Here is a 21,845-nt window from a genome sequence, read left to right as displayed (position 1 = left end):
AGATCACATTAGCGCAAACAAACGGAAATTATTACTTGGTGAAATAACGGAACAGCGAAAAGAGATCAAATATATTGTTCGGATTTAAAGTTTAAATCGGAAACTTGTAGATCATCTAATTCGTGTTGCCATCAGGGAAAAGTAGTGTTTCTTCCCAGTGAAGAGGCATATCTGCGAGAATTAAACGATTTATTATTTGGTGAAAGTGAAATCCACAAACACTACAGGCAAAATATCAGAATCTATAATAATCTGTTCACGTTTGCATCTTTCAATGCTCAAAACGTACATTTACACGATTCAGGACCATGCGCTATGAGAATCTGTGGTCCCGCGACAATTAAAGCTACTACAAGTTTAATTTCAAAGAAACCACAATTCAGTCAGGTTTATATTTATGATCACGGAGAAGCGATGCAACATAAGATCGAAAGAGTTAAAGGATCAGACATATTAGAAATTCTACAGCCAATAATGGATACAAATCCATACATCCAAAAGTATCGCACTTTATACGAAATTTATCTGAAAAACACAGACAAAGAAGTTTTCCTGGATTTCTATATGAATCCGAAAGATCATGTTCGCATATATAATAAACCAACATGTGACGAATTGTCAGCAATAATAGTTTCAAAAGACGGAGATATCAAAGTCTGAGTTGATATTCGTGTTTATCGAAAAGCACAGCACAATTCGTCGCAAGCATCAGATCTGGGAAATGACTAGCACGCAGGGCCCGCACGGGGATTGGCGAGCGAAGCAAGCAGGGGGCTCAGCCAACCTTGTCTTACCTAAAATGCTGAAAAGTAAAGTGTCATCTTTAACTTCGTGCCCTTTTATGATCAGTTCATCCTTTCCTCACTTTGCTATTCACAGTAACAGACATTTTAAGCAAGGGTTAAGGTTAGGCTTAGGGTTAGGGGTCAGGATTAGGCTTAGAGTTAGCATTCTTTTTTCTTTTTTTTTATAACCACGTTAAATATTAAATCAAATGTTTCCCGCAGTTTACAGTACAGAGTGGTTTGTTAAGTACTTAATCAGATGAATCTTACATCAACAATGCAGCTTGGTTTACTTAATGTTTACTGCTTGGAGAACAGACATTTGAATGTGGCCTTCTTATTACAATGCCATTCGTTTTTTTTTTTTTTTTTGCTTGCTCACCAAATTTTTAATAGCAAGTGCTCTACCACAATGTCATATTCATTGTTAGGAAATAAATATCCGGCAGCGCAGCACATGAGTAGGAGTTGGCATCTTGAATTTATTGCATATTTCATGTGTGGGATGCTGTATGTATTCAAGGTACACATTACATTTTGATAACTCTCCCACTCACGCGCCTGCTCATGCAGTTTTCTTGCTGATTTATCTTTCTCTTGCAGGATCAAAAAAAAATATATATATATATATATATATATATATATATATATATATATATATATATATATATATATATATATATATATATATACGAGACCCCAGGAAGCCGAGTTGGAATTTTGCTAAGATGTGGGACATCATTTTTTTTATTTTGCTGTGACAAATAACATATTTATGCTAGTGATGTAAAGATGAACACAATTTACTTCAAGTATAGTTAATTGCAACAGATTTTTATACATGCTGTAATGATAGTACCTGATGCAGCAGTCTGTTGTGTACCTATTAGAGAAAAACAGCAGGGTATATGTAAAATAAATTAACAAACAATGAAGACTCACTAATGTGCTTGTCTTGCAGTCTTGTTTGGATGTTATCATCCAGTTGATGTTTGTAACCGGCCGACTCGATTTAATTTCAAAAGTAAGAGGTGTGCATGTGCACAGTGGTGGCGCTCAAATATAAAGAATAGCGACTGGAAGCCTGATCGAATCAGGCTACAAATTCCCCGTTTGTGACATCCATACTTTCTCTGCAAAGAATTATTTGTTTTTTTAAGTCCTTGAAATGATTTTGTTATCATGGCACTGATTTGAGGGGACTGGGTGGTCTCGTGGTCTGGAACCCCTACAGATTTTATTTTTTTTTCTCCAGCTCTTGGAGTTTTTTTTTTGTTTTTTCTGTCCACCATGGCCATCGGACCTTACTTATTCTATGTTAATTAATGTTGACTTATGTTTATTTTTATTGTGTCTTCTATTTTTCTATTCATTTTGTAAAGCACTTTGAGCTACATTTTTTTTGTATGAATATGTGCTATATAAATAAATGTTGATTGATTGATTGATTGATTTGTGCTTAAAATAGACCTTTTTGGCTGATTTAATGAAGAGACGTGAACTCAGCTCTTCGGCGCACCTCATTTGATTTTTTCCGGCAAATAAATTTTGAAAACAAACCGTATTTTACGACTCAAATCAGAGTTGGAGTAATAATTATGTTGGCGTGATCATTTTAGATCTGAGATCGGCTAAAATTTAAACAGTGACCGTTGTTAATACCCAGTCATCATTACTTAGTTTGCCAATAGATGTCAGAAGGACGGATGCCTAAGCCGAACTGCCCAAAGATAGATTTTGACGTACCAAGTAAATGGTGATCCATTCTAAATTACTTACGGTTCCGGAGCTATCGAAGGGTTTAAGTCAGTCGACGATGTTAGTCCTGGAAAGTACGCCCCACCAAACCAACGTTCCAAAAACCAACCGAACTTACTGTTATCTGCTCGAACCAACACTGACTTACTATACTCGGCCGTCCAGCGGCGTGTCTGTAGCAATCAAATATTCTTAGCCAATCATGTAATACTGCATCCGCGTTTGCCACGTGATGTTCTAAATACAGAGGCAGAGTCCCATTGCATGCTTCTAACTTGTATTGAGTTGAGGTATTGATGCGAACACCATATGTACGGGTATTGACGCGAACATCATACATACGGGGTATTGACGCGAACATCATACATACGGGGTATTGACGCGAACATCATACATACTGGGTATTGACGCGAACACCATACATACGGAGTATTGACGCGAACATCATACATACGGGGTATTGACGCGAACATCATACATACGGATACTATCAAATTATATATAAGGATTTCTTGTTCTTTCAATACATTAGCATGTTGAATGTGAAAATTGCAAGGTTTGTGGTAGGAGCGAACTGGGTCTCAAAATCCTTCAACGAGTGAGGTGACGACGTCGACCCACTCGGCCCGTTATTCATTGTAATTTTCTTAAAATTTGTGATGAGTATGCGGCTCCCTAATTGCTTGCTATGATATAAACTCTATCTAAACTGTTGCCAAACTTAATCCGTACACTGTTGTTTAGACACAACTTAAAATTTGCCGACATGCTTAGAAATAAAATTTAATGAAAATAAACATTTAGTAACACGGCTTACACGTTATTAGAGTACATGTCAAATGTCAATGTCATGTGCAAGTGCCAGTATACCCTAGTAGGGCAGTAGCTGCTCATTTACAATGGAAGAAATTATAACCAGGGTGATAATGAAAACCTCACATGATTGAAATGTTCCATTAATTTAACGATAAACTAGAAATGTTCCATCCCAATATGAAACATTCCTATCCTTTGCTTTATAACTTTATTTCATCACACTAATAATCGCAGCTGAAAACCACTAATTATCGTGCACGCCGACGACCAGAGAACAATGAAATGCATAATACATAATCTAAACTAAATTATTAGTACCAAAGAATTTAAATAATAGATATGAGATTAAATAAATTGCAATAATGTATATGCTAACCGAAATGTAGCGGTATTGAAACAGAAATCGGCAAAAGGCAGTTTTGATCAAATTTTTCGCAGCAACGTTGTGTACTGACAACTACCGGACAGATAATGTTTAAGTTTAGAAAATTAAGTTTAATGTCAAACAGTAACCAGTACATAATATTTATTTCATGAAACGGCCAGCCCATGACCAGACCAGAGTCTGCGGCCCACCGGGCATTGCCCAAATGCCCTATTGGCCAGTCCGCCCCTGGTTTGTGGTCAGCATAGCGTGCTAGTGGCAATGCTGCCTCACGACAAGGAGACCAAGGTTCATGTAGTGGGTGCTTACTGTGCAGAGCTTGCATGTTCTCCCTGCGCCCATCTTGCTACAGAGTGTTTATGAGTTCTCCCAGTCCAGCGATTGCACGGCCAGCAGATGTTGCTGCTCTTTTTTTTTCTTTCGGCCATCTCACGTTCTTAATCAGTTTCCTGGAGGAAAGACACAAACCCCGATAACTCTGTGAAGGTGGACATATTTGTTTTTTTACTTCACCAGCACTTATCAACCTCGTAAGCTTCTGATTGAGATCAAGATGAAGGTTCAAGCCCCAGTGGTTTGTGGGTAATCGCGTGACAGACAGACACAAACCTTCAAATTTTTTATGTATAGATAAGAACACATTAATAATGTGTGGCACAGAGCCATATCAACGTTTAAAATGATGATGTTACATTTTAAAATCCATCATGACTAACATTTAGAATATTGATTTTGTATTGTATAAGCAGTCCAGTGATGTATCATATTTTGTCTGTTAGGCAGGTTTCCATGATAAAGAAGGTATATGGTAGTTTGTTCATTATTAATAGGACAGCTTTGTAAAGCTAATGTGAAGGACCATCTTTATTTTTTATTTACTAGCTCTATTATTCTGCAATAACAGTCTGAAAATAGAGCAAGCTATCTTTTGCTTTCAAGGAAGATAGCATCATTTCTGCTGAAATGTCAAAGGAGCATTCTGTAATTATTGTACTTTATCAGGCTGTAATTTGCATTTTTATGACTCGGCTTAATTAAGTTCTATTTTCCTACAATACAAGGCTCACACGTTTTAATATGTAAAAAGTAATATGGATAAATATAAATTAGGTAAGGCGTACTAATACTTCTGGGGATTTGGCAAGAATTCAAACACTGAACATCATGTAGATGGGCAAAAACCTGAATCTTACAGTCCTGAAGAGCAGGGGTCCCCAACTCCGACCTGTACATCATTTTTTTTCCATATTTTTGTATATGATCTACAGTATAGCAGGGATTTCTGTAATTTCTGTAGAGAGTTTTTCTCTAAAACTCCCGTCTGTCATCACGCCCCACTCTCTTGTTGGGCACACTGTGCTTTGACACCCGCTACTTATTAACCGCGGTGCCGGTTCGCACTGTGTCCCTTTATACTGTACGATACGGGCCGGACTCACCTGTATTCCCGCATCGATCATCACTGGAGCCTCCCGACCAAAACGCTGTAGATAATCCCATATCCTTTTCAGCGGTGCTTCGGCCGTCGCTCCCAACTCTTCCACTTGTTTTTTAACATTTGTTAATGTCTGTAATAAAGCACATACGGGCTCGAGCAATTTATCGAAATCCCACAGTTCAAAAATGTTATTTAATTCAGCCGGAGGTAATTTTGCTTCCGCCTTCTCCTTACCTGCCGGCCGGGAGCCAATAAGCACGTCCTCTCCGGGCATGTGTTCTGCTGGGTCTTGCAAAGGCTCTTGGGATTTGGAGTTTCTTAGTTTAGAGGGCCGGGGTGGTGCCACTGGCCGACTGCGATCCGCCTTTTCTATTTTATTGGCGGACCGCTCAGTCACGTCCCGCCCCTCATTACTTTTATTTAGAGCTGGCGCTGCTTCGCCTGCCTCCCCTTCCCCTTCAGGGAGCTCGATTCCATCGAGGAAGCGACGACCTCACCTATGCACGATAGTGGACCTTCTCCTTTCCACACTCCATCTGGGGAGATCACGTGCCCATATTCGGCGAATAGGACCGTCTCTTCCTGGTCAGTTGACACCGTGTTTTGTCTATGGCTTACCCGTCCTGCCCCAGGATAGTCCAGGTGACTATCGTCAACCAATAGACTTAGCCCCTGAAGAGTCCTAGAATGGCTCGATTTCTTCTTATCGCGGCCATCTTGTCTGGGTGTGAGGTAGGCGTCCGACTTGTCATTTGTTTTCCGCAGCCAGGCCTCTGCAAAATAAGACGCTTCGGGCATTTTTCGGCACGTACCTCCGAAGTTAGAAGACTTTTTTCCCAGTTCATCTAGAGAGTCCGGCGTGTCCGATATCCAACAATGCTCCTGCCGTTGTGCCACTCGGTTTTGCTCGGCCCTGATCAGCGCCCTGGCCTCCTCACTCCCAGTCAGGTAAATCCAAGACATCTCGGCTTTGGTTAGGCCTTGTACCCAGCTGGTATTGTCCTTCTTTTTTCCTGACTTCTTCCCCATCACGTAACCATATATGGCAAGGCTTTCTAATGCAGTATCGCCTGTAGAGGGTGGCGTTTCTACCTCCGTGCTCTTGGACGGGACCTTCTTAGGGTTTTCTGCCCACACAAATTTTATAAAACAGGTCCTCTGCCAAATCGACGGCCAGAGAATCCTGCCGACTACGCCAGTGTGACAGTAGCGGGCGCTATCGCTCCCTTGAACCCTCAGGTACCACGCCAAACACCAGGTAAAAGTGCAATAATTATTATTTTTATTACAATAATTTGCACTAAGCACCCTCCACTCCACACTACTCATTAAACAATTACAAATACTCAATAAACCAATCCTCCAGCTCCCAGACGCGTTGCCCTCCTACCACCCAGCTCAGCTCGCCGTCTGGGAGATCCCTTAGTCCTTTTATATTCCCCGACCCGGAAGTGTTCCCAATCCAACAGTCCACAAGTCCTTATTCCTTCCGGGTCAGGGCAAACAATGCTTTTCCTCACCCCGGAAGCCCGTCGCTCTTCCTATCATAGTGCGCAAGCGAGTCCACTGGCCTCCCGACAGTGACTCCCAGTGGCCCCCAAGGTATCCAGCAGGTCTGTGCAAAAAAACTACATAGTCCATGAGGCTCTGCTGGAATTCGGGGCCCGTACATGCTCTCGGGAAAGCTCCTCCTGGCGGCCTGGGGGTGAGGGCCGGAATATGAAACCGGCCATCCATTACAATATATATAATATATATATATACATACATATATATAATATAGTCATGGAACCCCAGGTGTCAGCGAGCCCCAAACATGAACACACAAAGAGTCCAGGGTTCAAATAATGGAAGGTTTATTACACAATACCTCTCCACGAGTAACAAAAGCACTAAGCACAAGTTATCTTTCTCCACAATTCAACTCTCCTCACGATTCCTTTCACCACTGCACTGCCCTCCTCCTGTCAAGTTCTGCTCCACGTCCACCCAGCTCCAACTTGCCTGGATAAGGGAGTGCTGTCCCTTTTATTAAGGAGCCAGGAGTACTTCCGGTGCTAGGCCACTGTCCAATTGAAGTAGTTCTGTGTCATACAGAAGTCCCCCAAATTGGGGCGCACATCTCCTGACAGCGCCCCCTTACAGCACCCATGGCACCCAGCAGGGAGAAAGTTATGGAAGCTATTGAGGAGGAGTGGAGGCGGAAGAACTGGCTAAAGAAGGGACTGCACTGTGTGGACTGTGTTTTATTTAAATAAACAGTATGCTGTGTGGCATACAGTGTCCTGCCTGTCTGTGTTGGGTTTAGGGCAGCTGTATGTGTATAATCTTCATTTGGATCTTGATCTTTGTTTGTCCGCGAATGAATTAGAAGAAGAAGCACTAGATGGCAGTAGAGAGACAGCTAAAACATAGGCATTGCATTAAGAATCTCCTCCAGGCTTATACTACTGAAGACTGCAGTACGCCAGTCACACCTCAAAACACAGACATTCAAACTAAACAAATTGTTGTGCTTTAAATTAACTAAAGAGATCTTCATTTAGATCTTGATCTTTGTTTGTCCGCGAATTCCACGCATGTGTAGACCACCTTCCAGCTTAGTACGTTGTTGTTACTCACGGATGTCAACAATGTGCAGGAATAACGAAAGGGGTGGTGGACGGTGTTACGCTGGTTAGCTCCTGAGGCCTAGTTAGAGAATGAGATTGGCGAAGATAAAAGGTACGTGCCTACGTAACATATGAATGAAAGAAAGACAGTGGGTAAAATGAATGACAACGTAACAGCACGTTCCGGAAATTATTATTGTTACATTGTAGCCGGCGAGTGCTGCGCGTCTCACAGTTGTACCGTGCCTTTCTCACATGTCAGTGAAGTGATCCCTATTTATGCTCTAAAGAGCTTGAATACCTATGTGTCCCCCTTTTATAACCATTGCTCCGTGTATATTGCCTTACTCTTTGGATTGCCACAAAGCAACCTGCGAGATTGGAGAAAGGCTGAGAAGACATCGTGAGAGGAAATAGCGTCGTGAAAACGAGACGGACTGGGAACGGACAGAAGCAGAAATGCTCCTACACCACCACATAATTACTATTCGGACAGTGATTCCGAGTAGGCCGTTCCTATCGAATCAATGTCCAAGGGTTTTCTTTTGTAATTTTGTTTCCCTTACAAAAAATCATAATGCTGTGCGACGAAGGGCCCAGTTCACGACTGGCAGCCGTGTTTAAACAGGGAGCCCTTCACAGACAACTTTAACACGCGCAATGTAGTTGGGTGCACATGGCTAGTGTATATATATACACTGTATATATATATATATATATATATATATATATATATATATATATGTATAGCGGCATGAGAATGCAGCTGTTGTGTCCTTGGGCAAGACACTTAACCTACCTTGCCTGCTGGTGGTGGTCGGAAGGATTGGTGGCGCCAGTGTTCGCAGCCTCGCCTCTGTCAGTGCCCCAGGGCAGCTGTGGCTACAAAGTAGCTTATCATCACCAGCGTGTGAATGTGTGTGTGAATGGGTGAATGACTGTTGTGTTGTGAAGCCTAGGGGGTTCTTGAACTCTAGTAGGCTATATCAAATACAGGCCATTTACCATTTATATATATATATATATATATATATATATATATATATATATATATATATATATATATATATATGGTGAGTGAAAATTATGATTTTTGTGGACAATTTATGTGCCACATATGGTGCATGTGTTGAACATGATGATGAACAGGTTGAGACGTTCCTATAAATCATCTTGCACATATGAAGTATGTTTTGTGAATAAATTGTTTCCGCCATTCAAACGTTGACATAATTTTGACTCACCCTGTATACATACAAAAATATATACAAAAAAAATATATAAAATATATAATATATAATAAATATATAAATAAGGCTGCTGTTCGGTTAAAAATGTAATCACAATTAATCAAACAATTTAAATTTTTAATTGAAATAAACTGCATATTAATTGCATTTTATCATACTTTCTTCAAGCATATTGATATTTTTCTATGAAACAGAATTTACTCGCCAATTTATCTATCTATACTAATAAAAGGCAAAGCCCTCACTCACTCACTCACTCACCCACTCACTCACTCACTCATCACTAATTCTCCAACTTCCCGTGTGGGTGGAAGGCTGAAATTTGGCAGGTTCATTCCTTACAGCTTCCTTACAAAAGTTGGGCAGGTTTTATATCGAAATTCTACGTAATGGTCATAACTGGAAGCAGTTTTTCTCCATTTACTGTAATGGAGATGAGCTTCAACGGCGTGGGGGCGGAGTTTCGTGTGACATCATCACACCTCCCACGTAATCACGCAGTACATAGAAAACCAGGAAGACCTCAAAAAGCGCTGAAGAAAACATGCATTATATAATTGAGAAGGCAGCGAAACAATAAGAAGCGAGCGAGTGACATATACAACCATATTCATGAGTTCTGCTACTTCAGAAACAAAGCACGATGTAAACCTACACTTTAAATTAAGTTCATAGACAGGCTGCGCTGGCGTTTGTAATTTAGTGCCTGCCCATATAAGGCCGTCCGTCAGCGGCAATCCAATAGCAAACTGCCACGGGTAAATATTCACGGGTGAAGGACTGTGCTTATGGAGAGGAAGATGAGATGGTCAGGGTGGTGTTTGACACAAACTCAGCGAAACTGCGAGAGAAAGTTTTAAGTGCCAGGACTAAGGTAACATTAAATACAGCCACGGACATAGCACGAGATGGCACCAGCACAGCTGGGAACCTTCGATGCATATACACCGAGCGGCTCACGTGAACTGACGCAGTGCACAGATAAAAGGCAACAGTTCCAAAGAGCTGAACAAAAACCGAATTACACAATTGAAAAGGCAGCAAAAAATATGAAGCGTCTGATAAGCATATTCATAAATCCAGCTACTGCGGAAACAAAGCACACGGTGGAAAAGTCAATGTCCCGCTAAAGGAAGACAGTGTTAAAAAAACCCGTGCATGCAGTGTGTCAGGTCTCAGATAAAGAAGAAGACGAGCTGTTTATTGATGCAGTAAGAAACGAATCGATGAATGAAACCTGTCATCTTTACAACGATTGACAAACACGGAATGTAACTTGAACACAACACATCCTACAAATACGAACCTGATTGAAAGAAATAATGATAATCAAATCCTTGATGACAGCAACACTCAGTAACACTCACAAAACAATTACTGTATATTGACAGTCATGTTACGTTATTTTTAAAATGTTCCCTTTTCTTTTCTACCTTTTTAACACACTACTTCTCGCTGCGATACGGGTATATATATATATATGTATATATATATATATATCCCGCTCTACATACTCGAATAATGGATACTTTATTCGCCATCAATGATTGTTTTGGTAAAGCCATACTCAGTGTATTCATTAGATGAACGGTAAAAAAGTAAGAGCGAGGGGAGGATGACTCATTGAGGCATGCAGGCTGTAGTGCACGTCAACTCTATCTGAATTGCGCGATCACATTTGAAAAAACATATCTTTTCAAGTTCTATTTAGTCCATATGTGTCAAACTCAAGGGCAAGGCCACATCCGCCCGGCGTGTAATTATATCCGCCCCGAGATCATTTTATATACTGTATTATTGTTATTAAAGCCCGAGTATATGAAGCGCTGGTAACACAATAAACTACAGATCCCATAATGCAGCGCTTCAGCTGCCTTGCATCAGGGTAACCTGAATGCAATTCAGAAGATACAGAAAACAGCATAATTAAATAAGAATCTGACACTTCAGCGGACGTTTTTACCCGTGCACAATCACAAAGTGATTTCAAGTGAAGCTGCTTTTATGGGAGACACAAATGCACCAGTGCAATTTGCCCCACTTTCCCTGTTGCCAAGTAATGTTAAACCAAGTCGTCACTACGGTGTTCCCAAATACGCACTTTGCTGATAAACTGAGCGCACTGAGTTTGCACGGCGCTTTGGTGACTTTGAAGAACAAAAAAAGTCCGTCTACATGCGGCTCGAACCTTGTGCATGTTTGGTAGCACATATCTGTGTGAGAAGCTCTTCTCAGTGATAAAGACTAACAAAACAGCACACAGGAGTCGCCACACTGATGAGCACCAGCAGTCCATCATGAGAATCTCCACAACACAGAACTATATATATACTGTACATATGTGTGTGTATATATGTTTATGTGTGTATATATGTGTGTGTATATATGTTGATATATATGTATGTATATATGTGTATATGTATAGATATGTATATATATATATATATGTTTATGTGTGTGTGTGTAAATATATATATATATGACAACAACACTCATCACTCACAACAGTGATAAAACAATTACATTGACAATCAGGTTACGTTATTTTCAAAATGTTTCCTTTTCTTTTCATTGCTTCTTTAACACACTACTTCTCCGCTGCGAAGCGCGGGTATTTTGCTAGTTTCTAATAAAGTAAAACTAGTGTTAATGATTGCTTGCCTGTGCATAGTTAATTATTTAATTATTCCAATTAGTTTATTGAACAGTTTTGTGTAACAGAGAAACAGCCAATGTCCACCAAACACTCCCTCTTTTCCCCCTCCGGGCTTTGCTGTAATGGTTGGGGAAAATCAATAGCTATGGTTTGGACTGCTGTGTTGCAAGATAACATACCAAAAGCATTAACAATTACACAAACAATTAAATATTAAAAGAATAGAAACCTCAAATCCTGGTGCAGCTTTTGTGCATAATCAGCACTGTTAGAGCTCAGGTTGTGCTTAACTGCGTGATACGCATGAGTCAACTTCGCAGCTGATACCTGGAGAGAATCAGAGATTAATTAGATTGAGAATATATGTAGATTAGACTTTTAAATAGCAAAGGATATACTGAAAACAACTTCTAAATTTGTTTCCGGTACTGTTACTTATTTAGATGTTCTAAATTGCACTTTGTCATAGAATGTGTCATTTATGAATTATAATATACAGTAACTCTCACTGTCTTAATGTTCATCCCAGATGGATGGAAATATTAGCTTGATCAGCCGCTATTTCAATGCCCTTTTTTGTCCTTTAAGAAATGTCTTTCTTCCTGCCACTCGCCCTGTCAAACCTGCTGCACAAAGTCTCCTCTTTGCAGTACAAACTGAGACTTGCTGCTCTCAGCTTGCTGTGCTTGAAGTTGTTGTGCTGTGAGGCGCCTTTGATTGCACAGCCTGGTGACCCTCAGAGACTTACCTTCTGATGGGCTGGTGACTTTGGCTCTGCCAGATCTCTTCCTATCAGAGTTTCTTCCAGTTTCCAATTGCCTTTGGATTGTGTAGGACACCACTGTACTCACTGAAACTTTGATTTTTTTCTTCAGTTTCTCTAAATGAAAGGCCCACACTTCTAAGGGTAATAACGCTCTGTCTCATTTCATTTGTTTGTTGCCATTTTCTTGCCGTTATCAGTGTAATTTTGTTCAAGTAGCACTTCAGAGAGTGTAGTGTAACAGTCTGTTCAAACTCTGCTTTAAGACAGACAGTAATCAGCAGAAGTTGGGACACCTGTACAAATTGTTTGCTTCAATTTGCAAGGCTTCATGTACTTTATTTGCTGACAAAAATCTGTAGGTTGGAACCTATTAGTTGTTCCCTGAAGAAGACCCGTTTGTAATTTTGTGAAATTTTTCAGTTTTTGTTAACCTACACCTCTAACAGTTTACTGCTTACCTTATCACCATTTCATGTCATTCATTGTATTTCAGCTGATTAAATCTGAAGAAAATTGGAAAACTGAGGTTGACCAGTAGTGTAGATAATCTATCCTGGCGTTTTAGCATCTCATCAGCCATTTTCTACATAAGTGCAAACCTTCTTCACTACCAGATAAGCATAGTAAGTGTTGTGGTCAGTTTAGCCCAGCAGATGGTGCAGGTGAGCATTTTAGGTCGAGATGTTCTCATTTGTGCCGTCTGCACCTCTCCACATCCATGAATAGTCATGGAATTTTGTTCTTCAAGAGAGCAGATGGCATTCAAAAGTGAACAAATCAGCAACCCCGGCCTGGACATCAGTCACTGGTGAGCCGTAATTGGGATTCTTCAGGCAGTTTTAGCAGCGTGTATTGAATGTGGAGAGAAACTGGAAGTGCCTCAGGGATTATAAAGGGGGAGTCACATCTTAAGATAGTTTTGAAATTCTTCAAATCATATACAGTATCCGAGTAATAAAATAAATGGGAATGTTTTAGATGTGAAAACATTTTCATTTGTAAGAATTCCAGCGAAACATTAATGGTGGTGACTGGAGTATTTGTCTTAGTCAGTGCCCCAGAGAGTTATCTGGAAATCAAGCCACTTTAATGTAATTTGCCCGTCTTTGTGAGCCCCCAAGCTTATAATTAGCTCCTTGTATGAATGATTCTGACCTTGTCACAACAGACAAAGCAGAGTAAAGGAGAGACCACGCTGTGATTTACAGGATTATGACCACATTAAACTGCAATTTAGCCCGTAACCTTGATGCATTGCTAGAATGGAGACAAAATGAAAATGAATCATATTTGAAAGAAAAGGCTTGTGCTGTGCTTGCAAAATATATGAATATGAATATCAAATAATTTTAGATTCTATTTTGGTAATCAGTTTTCCTAATAATCTTTGCAGTAAATGTGCTTCATAAATGCAGTGCCTATAAAAAGCATTCACCCTCTTGGAAGTTTCACATTTTCTTGTTGAATCTCAGTTGTTTTTTGGACAGAAAAAAAGACTTTAATGTCAAAGTTACAATAGATCTTTGCAAAATGGACTAAAGTACAAATAAATCATTGATCTCAGTTAGCTTTATATCTACAAAGGGCAGGAAAACATAAAAAATCTCACAATTTTGATTATTTTCCTTTTTAGCAGTTAGTTTAGTTTGGATTTGACACAACGTCTATAAAGAGTATTCACCCTCATCTTCTTGTTATACTACATTACATCAAAGTAGATTTAATTTGGCTTTGTTTGATGCTATTTAAATGTCAAGGTGATCACAGATATCTGCAAAGTGGTCCAAATTAATGACAAATATCTAACAGAACATAATTGATCGCATAAATATTCACCCCCTTTAATATGACAGCCCTAAATCATTCCTGGTACAGCCAATGGTTTTTAGAAGTCACAGAATTTGTTCAGCGGAGATCGCTTGACCAAGGTTTAAGTTGATTGTTGTATAAATGCGCCTGATAGTGGAAGGGCCAGCTTGCTGGGGGACCAGTATGGCGGGCTAACTTGCACAGTGAAAACAAAAGAACACACCAGGTAATTTCAAGAAAGGGTGATTGAAAAGCACAAGTACGGGGTTAGAAATGGGAAAGGCTACATCCACATTATATAGATAGGAAAAGTCACTATATTAGACAGATAAGGTAAACCACCATATTAGATAGATAGATAGATAGATAGATAGATAGATAGACAGGAAAAGTCACTATATTAGATGGATAAAGTAAACCACCATATTAGATAGATAGATACATACAGTACATAGATAAGAAAAGGCACTATATAACAGATAGATAGATAGATAGACAGGAAAAGTCACTGTATTAGACAGATAAGGTAAACCACCATATTAGATAGATAGATAGATACATACATAGATAAGAAAAGGCACTATATAACAGATAGATAGATCTAGATAGATGCATACAAGTGTGAGGTACTGTGGCGTATGCCTGGGGGTGGTACCCAGCTGGGACGCCCAGGAGGACCGTAGGAGGGCTTACGCCTCCGCCAGACCACGAGGGGGCAACCGCCCTGGTGGCTTTGGGGACCCCGGGAACTGAGCTGGGAAGCTCAACCCTATAGAAGCCCGTGGTCACCGCCAGGGGGCGCCCCGATGCCTGGAAAGCCCTGGTCCTCAGCACTTCCGCCACACCCCATGAGCTGGGGGGGAAGACAACCAGGGACACCCAGAGTGCCGGCGGATGGCTGGAGTTGGGAGGAAGATGGCAAGAGCTCGGAGGAGAGGAGTGGAGGTGGGCCAGAGAGGAAGGCATTGTGTGAGAGGCCTGGACTTTGGGGGAGTTTTGGGTTGTATGCTTCACTTTGTAAATATTAGTAATTGTAAATAAACGTGTGTGGGTCTGAACCAACAATGTCTACCTGTCTATGTCTGGGTTGTGTTCCACAGTGCAAAACGTAGATTTCTGTCAACTTTTGAGCTATTTCTGCTAACCAGTAGTGTTCAATATATTATTAATTTGATTTGATTTGTTGTTGATGGCTCTTTAATGTACATTGTATTAAAATATAATCATTGTCTTGCGGTTTACTCCTCAAATATCCATTCCCAGATATGAGTATACAAGAAAGTCGAGGGGAGAACACTCCTGATTTTTACTTGAAGGGTCAGAGGATCTACAGTCACTGGTGTACAGGGAATAGAGTAGGAGGGGAAAGGACATGACCCTGAGGGGCTTTCTGAGAGATAGGAGTCTATCCATACGTTCTGTTTCCATGTAAATCCATTTACAGGTAAGGGCATTCAGTTCAGTTTGTAGAAGTTTAGTTAACAACCGTTCAGGGACAGTGGCATTAAATGGTGACCTGAAGTCAGTGTTCTGTCGTTAAGTTCATTTACAGACGAGATGTTCTAGCTAAAAGTGGAGGCCTATGTTAATGGTATAGTTCACAGATCTATTTAGTACTTATATAAATATATCATTATAATGAAAGTAATTGTTTCTCATTTTTAATGGTTTGATTGCAGGTAATCACCGTATGCTGATCAGAATGATTCCCGTTTTAAGCAATTCTGTTACTAAAGTACTTCACTTCAGAAAACGACTGTTCAGCAGATGTTCCATAAATATTATAACATCCACCTTCAGGAAAGCATCTCTCTCAAAGCTGGCCTCACACATTGGAGAAAAGAACCTTTTGATAATCGGCCCTCCTGGCGCAGGCAAAACTACAGCAGGTAGAATTATTGGGCAGAAGCTGGGATTGCCTTTCATTGATGTGGATGACGATGTTCTAGAGAAGGCCTGGGATATGCCTGTTTCACAGAAACTCTCAGAGGTTGGCGGGGAAAGATTTTTGGAGGAGGAAGGCAAGGCTCTTTTGAACTTCAGCTCATTGGGTTGTGTCATTTCTATGTCTGGATCCAACCCTTTGCACCCAGCGAGCATGCATCACATGAAGGGCAACGGAATAGTGGTATACCTCGATGTGGACAATGAAGATATCATGAGGAGAATGGAGAAGATGAAGGTTGATAGGATTGTTGGACAAACCTCAAATTGCTCCATGAGAGACATTCTTCGTTACCGTCAACAGTTTTACAGACAGTGGTTTGACCTACGTGTGCTCTGTGGTACCGGTGACACAGCAGAAGATGTGTGTGAAAAGATCTTGAAAGATCTGAAGCGATATTTTGAATGTGAGACGTTTGTTTCCACTAGAAGTGCCCCTTCAGAAATACCCCAAAAGTATTTCTGTGATATTACAGTTGAAGGTCTGGCACCTGATGGTGGGCTATACGTTCCTTCAAAAGATGACACGCGACTCTCTGCAGGGGAGTGGCAAAGGCTGATTGGCATGTCTTTTCCTGAAAGAGCACAGGTTTTGCTTGAGAAATCCATCCACCCTGTTGATGTGAACCCTATTCAGCTGATGAAAATGGTGGAGAAGGCGTATGGAAAGAATTTTAACTGCAGTAAGGTTGCACCTATAAGGCATCTGGTTGATGATCAGTATGTTCAGGAGCTCTTTCATGGTCCTACTGCTTCCTTCAAGGACATGGCTTTGCAACTTATGCCTCAAATATTTGCCTACAGCATTCCACAAACTTGTAATCATTTAATCCTAGTCGCCACATCTGGAGATACGGGAAGCGCAGTCCTTGATGGATTTAGCATGCTTTGCAATGCTGATAAGCAACGGATTGCTGTTCTGGTATTATTTCCTGAAAATGGCATAAGTCCAATCCAGAAAAAACAAATAACCAGTTATAGGCAAGAAAATGTGAAAGCAGTGGGTGTCAACTCCGATTTTGATTTTTGTCAAAAGGCAATCAAACATCTCTTCTCTAATCCTGCATTCAATGGCTTCCTGGCTACGGAATATGGCGTGTCCCTCAGCACGGCCAACTCTATCAACTGGGCCCGGTTGCTTCCACAAATAGTCTATCATTGCTCTGCCTACCTGGACCTAATTGATCAAGGTGTCATATCGCTTGGAGATCCCATTGATGTCTGTATTCCTACAGGAAATTTTGGGAATTTTTTGTCTGCTATGTATGCAAAGAAAATGGGAATTCCTATCCGGAAGTTTATCTGCGCCTCCAATCAGAACAACGTACTTACAGATTTCATGAAGACCGGGGTGTACGATCTGAGAAACAGAAAGCTTCACATCTCGGCTTCCCCTGCCATCGATATATTGAAGTCTTCCAATCTTGAACGTTTTATACATCTTATTTCAAAAGGTGATTGGCAGCTGGTGCAGGATTTATATTCCCAATTGGATAGTCAGAACCACTTTATTGTGCCAAAACCTGTCTTGGAAAGCATTCGTGAAAATTGCTTGGCAGGTTGGTGTTCGGAAAATGAGTGTTTCGCAACAATCCATTCAGTTTTTACCAAAACTGGATACATCCTTGATCCTCACACGGCTGTGGCCAAAACTGTCGCTGATCGTTTACAGGGTGGGACTTGTCCTGTTGTGATTTCTTCTACGGCTCACCATGCAAAGTTTGCCCCTGCTGTTCTACGGTCCTTAATGGTTAAAGAATTAAGCAGTTGTCCACTCGATCAGCTCCAGCAGATTCACTCTTTAAATCCATTGCCCGTTTCCCATAAACCTTTAATGGACTCCCTGAGAAGGGCAGAAAATATGGAACATGAAGTTTGTGAAGCGGACATTGAAACTGTCAGTGAAAAAGTGGAAGAGTTTGTGCACAATACGTTTATGAGGCAGAGAGTGTAAAATAGAAGCAAAATAAAAAAGGGGATACACGCGTAATAAAAAATATGCATTGAAACAACTCTTGGAATCTAATTGCACAGAATGTGTGTTGTGATTCAGGTCAAAAAAAAATTACAGAACACTACCATGAAGGCCTGGGGCCTACACTTTCAAAATGGCCTAAAAAAAATTACAAAAAGGACAGGAAAATCCAGAAGGCTAAAAAGGATCAACTAAGATGAAAGGGCCGAGAGAGGAAAACAAGAGTGGTCAAGAAACAAAGTGTAGGTCGATACTGGGAGTCAGAAAGAGGGATGACAAAAACAGAAACGGCAATCATACAGTAAACCAGAGTTGAAAGAAATTAGAGTAGAAAAAAAAAAGAAAAGGCATGTACATAAACTCTAGTTAAATTGTGTTATGACATGTAGGTGTCGAAGGATATTTTCTAGCTCAAAAGTAACCAGGAGATGGCAGCGTTTAGCAGAAAGTCGTGCCCAAAGAAGAAAGACAAAGAGACGGACAATAAGGCAACCGAAACTTGGGTCTTGGACGTTTGGGCCTTCTTGTTACACAAGCTGATTACACTAGAAATGGACGCGTGCATTTTATCCAACCGAGAGATAACGTGTGATACGATTGCCGCCATATTTATATTGCCGAAAAATGCGTAAATAAAGAAACTAAATGGAAATAAGGTAAAATTTTTTAAGTTGACATGAAAATGGTATATTCCAAAAATGAATTTACTGTGGTAAAACAATCTGTAATTTGAGTCAAAATACTCATACAAAGCATACCAACATGTCACTCCCTTGCAAGCCTCAGTTGCACAGCCAAGAAAAGAGTGTGCTGCATACAATCGAATAAAAGAAACCCATAAATAAAAGTGTCAGCTTAGTGATAATCCAGCTAATTGCCATAGGTGCGTTAAAACAGTGTGGTCAGGTGAGGCAGTGCCCAGGGTTCATACTGCGAAGTATCGGTGGCTTTGTTTGAGGATACAAAAAGGGGATAAAGGTGATTTACTTTACCTCACATGATGGCGTAAACATATTTGTAAAACATAAGAAAATGATCATGGGCTTCGTGTTTGTTTTCAGACTCACAGCAACCGAAGGTTACATTTAAATCTTTTGCGCAATTTAATGATGTTGAAGCATTTTGCCAAAGGAGAACTCCAGAAGTGTACTTGTGATCGATCTATCTATCTATCTATGAAAAGGAAGACGGACGGACAAGTAAGTGAGTATGGGTCGGCCCCTGCGATTCCGCCTATCCACGTGTTTGTCTTCAATAATTAAGTTATTTTAAACGCTTTCGCTGAAAACCGCAGACAATGCTGTAGCAGCTTTACTTAAATGGACTACAAATCCCAGCATCTCCGGGAGTGCTGCATCATTAGGCAGCTTTGACAGTTGCCAGGAGGGCTGCCGGGTAAAAGATGAAGGCTTGTGCAGGGGTCCACAATTTCAAGAGCTCTCTATAAAACAGGCCCCTACGAAAGGGTAGCAAGTAAGAAGTCATTCCTTATGAAGGTCCATATGAAAGCACGTATGGCATTTGCTACAATGCATGAGAAAGACCCGGCTAAGATGTGGGAGAAAGTTTTTTTTAGGTAAGATGAGACCAAAATAGAGCTTTTTGGTCAGACTTCAAAAGAGGTACGTGTGCTGTACAACTAACTGAAGGCCAACCCAAGGCTAAAGAAACACCAAACTTGTCCCCAAGTCTGCTGTGAATCTACTGCTTATTACATGACAAGGACCCTAAGCATGAGGCCAAAGTGACACTGGAATGGCTCAAAAACTGAAAAGTGAATGTTTTGGAATGGCCGAGTCAAAGCCCTGATGTTAACCCTACTGAGAATCTGTGGTACTGTTTGAAGACTGCAGTCCAGAGGCGCCGGCCCACCAACCTCAATAAATTCTGCCAAGAAGAATGAGGAAGAATCCCACCTGAACAACGTGCAGAACCGGGACCTACTTAACTCGAAAGAATGAAGGCTGTTATTGCAGCAAAAGGGGTCTTGACAAAGTAGCAATGTGTTGGGCTTGAATACTTAGGCAAACACAAACTTTGGAGTAATTCTTTAAATATCTACAGAAAATGGTTTATTTGGACTTCGCAAATGTATTTTTACAGCATGAGTTTACATTAAAAATACCAAATGGATAAATATGTGGACAAATCTTTAGTCAGGGAGACAATTATGATCTATCTATCTATCTATCTATCTATCTATCTATCTATCTATCTATCTATCTATCTATCATATTGTGCCTTCCATTTCTATCTATCTATCTATCTATCTATCTATCTATCTATCTATCTATCTATCTATCTATCTATCTATCTATCATATAGTGCCTTCCATTTCTATCTATCTATCTGTCTATCTATCTATCTATCATATAGTGCCTTCCATTTCTATCTATCTATCTATCTATCTATCTATCTATCTATCTATCTATCTATCTATCTATCTATCTATCTATCATTTAGTGCCTTCCATTTCTATCTATCTATCTATCTATCTATCTATCTATCTATCTATCTATCTATCTATCTATCATTTAGTGCCCTTCATATCTATCTATCTATCTATCTATCTATCTATCTATCTATCTATCTATCTATCTATCTATCTATCTATCTATCTATCATATAGTGCCTTTCATGACTCGAGTCGTGCTGGTGTGCTGTAGGCTTGTGGTGGCCCAAGCAGCCGTGTCAGTATGTGGCTCTTCTTGCAGGCTGTCATCTCCTGTTATTGTTGCCATTGGAGGAAAGCTGTGGTAAACATGTTGTGTCACTGCTGAGTTTCACACGCTTGCTTTGCCACACTAAAGCATAATAAACAGCACCAGCATGAGTTTCAGTCTCTTTAATTAAATCATTACAGCAGGCTAAATTGTGAGAGGTGACATTTAACAATTTGGCAACCCGGCAGTGAAATTAATCTCAGCAGGGTGCCCGGCTCACAATGCCACACTGTCATTGACTCATTAAAAGATCTAAACACTAAAAACGTTTGCTCCATCGTGTACTTGCAGTTGCCTGTTCATTTTTTTGCATTTGTTTTTCTTTTTTTTTTCTTTCTCTGAAATTAATTTTCCTGGCCGTCTCCTCCTAAATCTCATTAAGCGTCTAGAGAGACGTCTCTATCAACGGCGTGCTGGGCTTGTTGCCTTTTAAAAGTGGTCCCAGTGCGCCCGCTTGGTCAGAGAACTTGGCAGTGGTATTATTGACCAGGCTACTCTTTAATATTGCAGCATCACCCCAGTGGAGTGCCAGATCAAAGTCTTGTTGCATTGTGTGAAGGTTAAGCCATGCAAAGGTCTCCATGCACAAGACGGGTTCTTGCTGTGCTCGCCCCGCTCGTTGTGCAGATTTATTAAAGTAATGTCATCATTAGCCATACCAGGAGGTGTTCTTTCGTGACAAGGCGTGGATGTGTGTTCTCTCTTCCATGTCTCAGCGCACTGCACAGGTTAACATTCCTCCTAGAATGACACCCACCCAGCAGAAGGTGCTCATATAGTAGTGGTAATGAGGCCCAAAAATGGAACAATTAATATGACCATAAATAAATAAATAAATGAATATATTCAGCTAATAGCTTCCACCTCCCTTCATGTTGATAAGCAAAACTCATACGAATAGCGTAACAAGGAACACTTAACTAGGAGT

At 40.5% G+C, this 21,845-nt stretch overlaps 1 protein-coding gene across 1 annotated transcript in view; it reads left to right on the top strand.

Moving 5' to 3' along the window:
- Nucleotides 1-20,317, top strand: part of LOC120529795 (threonine synthase-like 1) — a 44,468-nt gene extending 24,151 nt beyond the window's left edge. The window contains exon 2 of the mRNA XM_039753934.1: nt 15,955-20,317. Coding sequence (XP_039609868.1) covers nt 15,966-18,173 — 2,208 coding nt within the window. The 5' untranslated portion in view covers nt 15,955-15,965 and the 3' untranslated portion in view covers nt 18,174-20,317. The remainder of the gene's footprint in view (nt 1-15,954) is intronic.
- Nucleotides 20,318-21,845: the final 1,528 nt, after the last annotated feature.

This window comes from Polypterus senegalus, chromosome 5 (genome assembly GCF_016835505.1).
Source record: "Polypterus senegalus isolate Bchr_013 chromosome 5, ASM1683550v1, whole genome shotgun sequence".
NCBI classification, from domain to species: domain Eukaryota; kingdom Metazoa; phylum Chordata; class Cladistia; order Polypteriformes; family Polypteridae; genus Polypterus; species Polypterus senegalus.
This window is presented reverse-complemented; position numbering and strand designations above follow the sequence as displayed.